The sequence below is a fragment of the Anomaloglossus baeobatrachus genome, chromosome 1 (genome assembly GCF_048569485.1).
Source record: "Anomaloglossus baeobatrachus isolate aAnoBae1 chromosome 1, aAnoBae1.hap1, whole genome shotgun sequence".
Lineage (NCBI taxonomy): Eukaryota > Metazoa > Chordata > Amphibia > Anura > Aromobatidae > Anomaloglossus > Anomaloglossus baeobatrachus.
This window is the reverse complement of record NC_134353.1, coordinates 711,367,832-711,376,783: the sequence shown is the minus strand read 5'-3', so window position 1 is coordinate 711,376,783 and position 8,952 is coordinate 711,367,832. Positions and strand designations below refer to the sequence as shown.

General features: G+C 45.2%; 1 protein-coding gene across 1 annotated transcript in view; it reads right to left on the bottom strand.

The window, feature by feature from the left end:
• Window positions 1–514: 514 nt before the first annotated feature.
• Window positions 515–8,952, bottom strand: part of GSTT4 (glutathione S-transferase theta 4) — a 28,535-nt gene continuing 20,097 nt past the window's right edge. The window contains exons 4-5 of the mRNA XM_075341801.1: window positions 2,604–2,780; window positions 515–918 (exon numbers count right to left, since the gene is read on the bottom strand). Coding sequence (XP_075197916.1) covers window positions 718–918; window positions 2,604–2,780 — 378 coding nt within the window. The 3' untranslated portion in view covers window positions 515–717. The remainder of the gene's footprint in view (window positions 919–2,603; window positions 2,781–8,952) is intronic.

Below are 8,952 nucleotides of genomic sequence, written 5' to 3'. Positions count from 1 at the left end.
TTTGACCAAAGTTCTGCCACAAAAAGGCAGCATTTTGAACAATAGTGTGAACAAGAAACCCAAATTCCCATAGACTTTGCTTGAATAGAAGAACACATCCATTTTGGCATTAAACAGCGCAGAAGAAAAAGCAGCAAAAAAGCAGGTAAAAAGCAGGTAAAAAGCAACGTGCGCACATACCCTAATAGGGCACCCATATATATGCATGGTACCAACTTAATATACAGGTATGCGTCAGATTCCATTGCTCCTTTTGGGTTGCGTATGTTCACAGCCTTGTCCACCTAGAAGCGCATTGAGTCAATGGAAGAATAGCTCATTACATACTGCCCCCAATAAAGCATTTCAGGGGCGGACATATTATTGGTGCAAAGATCCTTAAGAAAAGTGAATATGTAAAAAGTTTGAAAGTCGTGAAGTCGCAGTGAGCACCTTCTCCTGTAGAATTAGGTCAGCAAATGGAATAAAGCCTCAGTATTAGCACTTGGGTGAAATGAAGATAGATATACAGGGATGATGTAATTGGATACAATAACCAAATCCTAATTTATTAGATGCACATAGAAGAAAAATTCCTCTAAACATACATTTAAAAAAAAAAAAAGTATTTAAATGGTGGACGGTAATGAAATTTAATCTGCATGTACTCAGATCACTTCTCTACTTATTTCTATAGATGCAGTATTTTTACAAGCCCGGATCCCTTGGAATACTGAATCAGCGAGTAAAATATGCTAATCTGGCTTTAAGTCGCTCCTTGAGCTCAGGAGAGATCGGTCGGCTCTGCATCTCCTTGATACGCATTATTGACTCGTGTGCTTCTTTGAACAGATCTGCTCCGATTGCTTCTTCCACTCTGTGCTTCCAGGCTGACAACTTGGGCTTGTCCTCAAAAACGTCAACCCCAGCTGAAATTGGCTGTAAAAAAGAAAAAAAAAATTAATAAATAAATAAAAAAAATTGTGTATAATATACTAGATATTTTTGGGAAGATCTGATTTCTGGTGCATGAACCAATCTGATCTCACACTTTCAATGTGAAAGAGTGGCCATGCCAGGATCCCACAAACTATATGCTCAATCCAAATTTTTGTTACAAAATTGAACCCTGGGATATTACTGTCTGTTCTGCACACTTCAGATTGGTGATAGGAACTCTTTAAAGGGTACCGGTTATGTGAAAATAATATGCTATTAACCTGCAGATATGTGGTTAATAGCATTCAGATGCCCCATTCTGTACTGATGCAATGCAGAGATGGCTGTCAGTTAGTGGAGGGGGTGTGGTTACAATTACTGCTCATTATGCACAGAAAAGTGACAAACCACGCCTGCCATACCCCTACGACTGAAAACTAGAGCTGCTGGGAGGAATAAAAATAATTTCCTCCCAGCAGCAGGGTTCTCTGTGCTGTGGCCTCATGGAGTCAGAATTCTATTAACCTGCAGATTAACCCCATTTCTGCAGGCTAATAGTGTTTATTTATTTACATGACGGGTTTTCAGTAAAGGAAATCTGTCACCAAGTTTTTGTTGCTCAATCTTTGAGCACCATATTGTAAGGGGAAGAGACCCAGATTCCAGGGCTGCTTGGTAACCTTTTGATACAATCACTGTTTTAATCTGTTGAGATCTAGCAGAGAATGTTGAGCGCTGTATAATTCTGTCCATACCACTGGTTGGCAGTCTAAGTACACTGAAAGCTGTCAATCAGTGATGTGGGCAGGGTTATACAGAGCTCATCAATATGTTTGACTACCTGGCAGCAGGTTTACTAGTCCTCCAACGACGATCTTCTGCAGCTTAAATAGGGATTTTCTAAAAATTACACTAAGTAGCCGAGTAAGTTACCCATCACTAGAATCAGGGTCTCAGTTTCTACATTTTGGTGCTTTCAGATTAGGTGGCAAAAACCAGGCGATAGGTTCTCTTTAAGCCATTCTGCAAATGCAAATGACAACTGTTCAAGTTATGAGAGTCAAAAGATCAAATAGGCATTCTAAGGAATCAGTCAGTCGATTCATATGGCCCAAACTACAGGCAGCATGAACCTGGCTACATGACTGCAGCAAAGTATATTGCGCAATGCTCCATTTGAGAAAATAGTTTGAAGTACTGGCCATGTAGCATAGGCAGAGATAAGACTAGTCCGGTGCTACCCCTGGCCGGCTTCTCCTTGCTCCACCCAGGCAATTGCCAGGTTTCTTTAATATTGAGAGACCTGTCAAATCACCTGGAGCGATGCTCGGAAAGACCAATAAGGGGCAACACCTGACAACCCCTGCTTATAACACTTCAGGGCCCTGTTTAAAAAACACAGAATAAACTATGAATACTATTCACCTTCTGCAGTGGCATGGTGCCAACATTGCTGGAACTGCCATTCCTGGTGAGATGTCTGCTCTAACAGAATATGGAGGAGCTACAGCTGATCACTGGCTGCTGTATCAAGAGACTGTGGCCAATGTGACGTGACCCCCTGGCACTAGCTGCGCGGATATCACTAGAACAGCATCACTGCAGGGGCCCAAAATGAGTAAGCAGCAGGGGTTGTGCAGTAGAGATTATTATATATATTAGAACACACAATAGTATTAACTCACCTGCATAATCTCTACAATAGCTACCAAATCAGCAATGGAGACCTCATCCCCAGCAAAGAATGGTTTGTCCTGCAGGAATTTAGTTTCTATAGATTTCAAAGTGGTATTAAACTCAGAAAGAGCAGGATTTAAATGCTCCGGTGTGGCTTCATGACCGAGGAGATAAGGGGTCATGCCCTAGAACAGAAGGGAGGAGAACTTGGAATTTATTACACCACCAGTCACTACTTAATATAAATTCATGTTTGTTACAGTATAAAACACAATTTACAATAATTATTCACAATTTCACAGTATGAGTTTTACATATAAAGACAGGATCCCCATAAAATTATTGAATCAAACTTGCACCACTATAACTTGCTGCATGTGGGCCCTCCAGTGGGACCCCAGTATCCTGAGAGTGGGGGCTTTCAAGTGCCCTGCTTAAATGGAATGACGTCTATACATATGCACCACTCTAGTCACACTTTTGGTACTGCCAGAGGAGAGTATAGAATTTGGCCGTATCTGGCAGATACGAATAAGGTGAACGGAGTGGTTGCACCTATCACTCCAGTAGTGCACATCAGAGACAGTTCTTGGGATTGGTCAAGGAGTAGGACTCCCGATCAGAAAGTTATAAGCTATCCTCTGATTAATCCTTTATGTACCATTTTTCACAAAGATTTCCAACAAAAGAAAAAAAAAATATATAATTTTGTCCATAGTCAGCTGTCTGTAGATCAGACAGATTTATGCCTTTAACAGATTCATGTTTCATAGTCCAAGTACAAACTGAAATGCACAAACTGGAACATGGGATTCTGACCCAACTGTGCAGCTTCACATGTCGGAGACTGTTTAATTTGGGTCAGAAAAACATCACAACCGGTTTGTGCGTACTCCTAACAAAACATGGATGTGGGTATCAGTTTGTTACTCATCTGTCCCCTTTTCTCTTCTCCTATGGCTTCCTCGCTTTGCTAAAATTCACGCCAGGTTTAGCAAATGGCCCTTACTTGGAAGGACATCATTTCTCAGAACATGCATTTCAAGCAACTTAAATCTTGGTTCTCCATGGCTCCAGTTGTACATTGCCCTGACGGTGATGGTCCATTATTCCTAGAAGTGGATGCCTTTGCTAATTATGTAGGAGTAAAATTCTTCAGAAGCTACAAATTTTCTACAAAATGCTCTTCAGGAGAGCAAAACTACTCTTGGCAATTGTCAACTTTCAGTTAAGTTCTTTGGAAGAATGGTATCATCTATTCGAAGGAGTGAAGTTTCCAGTGAGCGAATACGGACCATGACAATCTGGAATATCTTTAGTCCACCTGTAGGGCAAATCCACGTCAAACCTGATAGTCACTTTTGTTCTCAATGGTTTGTCTTTATAGCATCCTGCTAGGAAAAACAGAAGAGCTGACTCCCTATGCTTGTCCTTTAATCCATATGATGTCTCAGTAGACACTTCCCTCATATGATTGAACGTAAACGTATTATAACCTTCATTTCATCTTCCAAAGAATGTTCACTAGTCTTTAAGGGACTTTGGCCTAAGTCTTATATGGCACCTATTCTTCTGGCCTCTTGGGTCGCCAAGGTGTTAAACTAAGTGCTAAACTCCCTTCTTTCTAGTAGTGACCAAAATAAAAGAAACAAGTCAACAAATTTGCAACATCCATGTCCTAAGTGTACAAATTCTCATTTCAAGCACCTTAGTCCGCTTCAGCCTCATTCTGTAATGCGGGCTTCACACGGTACAATCTATCGTGCGATCGCACGAGCGATCGTACCCACCCCCGTCGTTTGTGCGTCATGGGCAAATTGCTGCCAGTGTCGTAGAAAGTCGTTTAACCCCCGTCACACGTACTTACGTGCTGAGCGACGTCGCTGTGGGCGGCCAACATCCACTTCCTGAAGGGGGAGGGACGTTCAGCGTCACAGCCGCCGGCCAATAGAATCGGAGGGGCGGAGATGAGCAGGGCGTAAACATCCCGCCCACCTTCTTCCTTCAGCATAGCCGTCGGGTGCCGCGGGATGCAGGTAAGCGGTGTTCATCGTTCCCGGGGTGTCACACAGTGCGATGTATGCTACCCCGGGTATGATGAACAACCTGCGGAAAGTAAAATAAACGATTTTTTAAAAAGAAACGAGGAGTACACGATACCCGATTTCTCACCGATTTGTGATCGGTCGTAGGTGTCACACGGGACGACGTCGCCAACGAAGCCGGATGTGCGTTACGAAAAAACAGTGACCCCGACGATCTATCGCATGATAGATCGCCTCGTGTGACACCCGCATAACACGAGATTTCAGATAAAATTTCTATCGACTTTGAGCCTCAGAAAGATATGAAACAATGATTTACTACTATCTAGGTCATGGTGGACGAATTATCCAACAAGTATAAGTTTGTCATTTCACCAGGAATTCTATCCACTCCGCAGCTGGCCCAAGTGTTCTAGGTTCTAGAGGTCGCTCTGCAAGAGGCTAAAAATCTTGTTGAAGGTCACATTTGCTCATCACCTTAAAAGCGGGGCCGGTTTTAGGAAAAGCGGGGCACTAAATACTAACATATTACATGTGCTGAGTTCAGACCATTAAATAAGTGTAATCGACAAAATAAGTTGTTCGCTGCTTGTTTCCTGGTCTCTTTACACAGGATGACGAAGAATTATGGGCACAGAACGATCACTAGATCAATATGTTCACATATTGTATCATGGCCAATGTGCTGCTGAGAATTATTTTGTTCCGCCATAAACAATCCAATCACCTTAATGAATAAGCAGAATTTTGCTTGTTCATTGGTCAATTGCTGACATATTTACACCCATCAACTCTTATCTGTGCATCCAGGATTTATAAATGGATGCCACACACACACACACACACACACACACACACACACACACACACACACACACACACACACACACACACAGCACCTTCATACCAGACACCGACATACAAAAGAGTACATACATACAGAGACACATATAAACACCAGGAGCCCATACATTCTGAAGTCGTCACATATCGATTATAATATATATTATCTATCTATGTTATATAGATAGATGACCTCGGGGAGATCAACATCCATCACCGCGGAGACACGTGTTTCTCAACGCAGTGACACTACAAGGCCCCCTGGGAAAAAATCTACCAAACAATAATGCTGCGGAGACACCATCACGTTTCTCAACGCTGGCAGGAAACTAGCCAGGTCTTTCACCGGGAAGGAACAACCACGGAAACAGCTGTCTGTGGAAGGATACCATGTTTTGGTATAGGCGGTTTCCTTGACTGGAGACTGCCCTTCCCATGGTTGTTCCTTCCCGGTGAGAGACCTGGCTAGTTTCCTGCCAGTGTTGAGAAACATGTGATGGTGTCTCCGTGGCATTCTTGGTTTTTCACTAATACATCTCACAAGGAGCCCTTACATGAGACAGACAGACACACAGACACACACCTCCTCTTCAGCTATTCCACAGAGTTCAAGTCCTGTGGTGACAGAACGGTCAGATAATCATGATGTCATCAAAAGGTACTCAGTCTCTACATTGGAAGCTACATGGATAATGCTATGATTAGTGTAGCACCCACTAACTGCTGGGGGCCCCTAAGGTAGTGGGGCTCTGAGCAACTGCACAGTTTACCCAGCCAAAACGCAGGCTTTACTTAAAAGTAATGGGAAAACTGATACATGCAATACCTATGAAGTTTCTCTCTCTCTTAAATCAAGATAATTAGCCAGAATTACTTCCTTGGGTCAAATTTGCTCACAACAATAAGTAGTCATGAAAACCTCTTTGTTTCAGTGTGCAGTCGAGGGCTTAATTTTCCTTTGATAGTTGCAACAAAAAAAAACAAAACAAAAACCATTTCAAAAGTCTCTGGATATTCACGACATTGGCATTTGACAACAAAAGTGGCCAAAGCAAAGAAGAGTGTTGATAACACCAAACTGTCCCCAACATCTGTGCTGGTGAGAAAGTTTCATCCGTCAGGAGTGTGTCGCTCCTGAGTCTGGTATCAGAAGGTCACAGCTGCTGCTGGCAGATCCACTGCTGTTAGGGCCCACTCACACTTGCGCTATTTTGACGCAAACGGAATCCGTCAGTAATGTAGTACAGTTCATGCGCGACATCGTGTGGACACAAGCGGGTACTGCATGACACAGACACGTGCCATAGTAACGCGCTTCCACTGTAAATAAATGAACTGTACTACATTAGTGACGGATTCCGTTTGCGTCAAAATAGCGCAAGTGTGAAACTAGCCTCACTTAAATAACATCTTTTTGCTAGTAGTGCTGTAAGGATTAAGCACCCTTACCTGCCTGGCTGCATGCTGTAGTTTTCACTCTCCGGAGCAGCTCTATGAGCTCACTCCCCTTCACTATTTAAAGGTCATGTGCCTTATCAGCTGATGACTGTGATAGAAGCTGAATCTTCATTTCTATGTGGGCCATTTTGACAGGAGCCTGCTCTGGAAGAAGTTTCTGTTGTATGCAGCTGTGGAGTTTGCTGCACTGAAGCTGCCTGGAAGGTTTTCCCTTTTCATGTCCATTTCCCTTGTCTGTTTTCTTACCCTTGTATTTCTGTATTGAAGAGACAAGAATAGGAAGGTAGTCGGCCTGCTCAGTAGCCAGGATGAGTTTAATGTAAGCAAGGGCTTAGGAACATGGTCGTCGATAGCGTGCAAGAACCCATATGGGGATGTCAGGGAGTGCAGGGTTTAGCCACAGATGAGTAGGTGGTGACCCTGCTCCCTCTCCCCGTGTATCCTGAGTGTAGTAACACCTACGGGGAGGGTGGTTTGGTATCTGGTTTACCCTGTTAGTCACATACATGACATTGTGAGTATATTTTGGGCTTTTGAGCAAATCAATCTGGTCACTTATTGCCTGACATTAACTTCCATGTTAATGTGGCGCCCCAGGGCTATGGGGTACTCTATCCCGGGCAATGTACTACTGGGATTTGTCACTGGGTGGCCGTTGCCCGGTTCCGTGATCCTGGGGGGGGGGGGGGGGGGAGGAAGGGTCGCTTTAAAAGGGATTATATACACAGGGGAATTTTCAATAAATTTGTTGTGACGCCACTTGCGGGTCGCGGTTATGGAGATAGTGTTGCGGGCGGGTGCCGCCACCGCTTCTCTGGGCCACTTGGATCCGGGTTGCTGCTGCGGCTCGAGTGGTGACCGGACCAGGGCTCGCATGGCCATCAGTCTTCATAACCGTCGTAATGGGGGGTATTTACAGGGGATGTGTTGTGTCGGTTACACCACCCGTAGGTTGCAGTGAGGGATTGTGACAACACCGCTGCCTGGTGATGGGGCGCCCAGGGCTGATTTAGTGGGGCAGCAAGATGGGATCCCTTCCACGGGTAGGGGAGGTGTAGTCCATGGTCGGTACACGGGAGTAATGGCTGCTGGAGGTGGCGTGCCGGGTTGGACCTGGGGTCAACGGTGTACTCACAGTTCAGTAATCTCACACAAGTCCATGAGGTAAACCAGAAATTGCCGGTGTCCATGGGCCTTTGGGTGGGTAGTGCTCTGATCCCACACCCGATACAATGGAATAGGGCCCTCTCTCCTGCACTAGTTGAAAGTCACTTTAACTCCTCTGCTTGGATCGGGGGGGGGGTGTTAGTCCACTTCCCTGCACTAGTCCAGATTCCCGCTTACAATACCGGCGGGCCACTACCCTGCCCCGGTTCACTTTGGGTTCCTTCTTACAGCTCAACTTGTTCCAGCAGTCCCGGAGCTCACTTCCACTTTTCACTTCAGTTCCCTGAGCTTACTACTCACTTCAGCTCCCAGAACTTGGCTTGCACTTCACACTTCCACAGCAGCCCAGGAGCTGCCAACCCCTGCCTGCTCTGCTCTGCCTCCCTCCTCCAACTACTTGTTTCCTTCCCAGACACTTCATAACCCCAGAGTGGGCGTCCCTACTGTTCTGGGGAGGGGGGGAGGGAGGAAGTTTGGCTGTTTGATTGTACCCGTGTGGGATCAGGTGGATTTACCAAGGAGGAGTGAGTCCTGCATCCTTTTGGTGGATGCAGTCCTCTGTGCCACCCTTGTTTTGCCAGGGCGGCACAATAGTACCGCCACTGCACAGTCTCTCCGCTGGGGCTGATGTTGACGGCAGCCTGGATGTTGGGCCCTCCGCAAGTAGGGCCGGGGCCCCAGGGGGGTGGGTCATTGAGTTAGGCGCAGAAAGAAGTTAGGCCACACAAGGGGTTGCTGTATAACTGGTTCTCTTTACTCACAGTGGATGGTAACTGGTACCCGGATGAAGGCTGGTGTTCACCTTTGGTTCTCTTAGTCCCAGTGCCGGGTTGATGACCTGGTG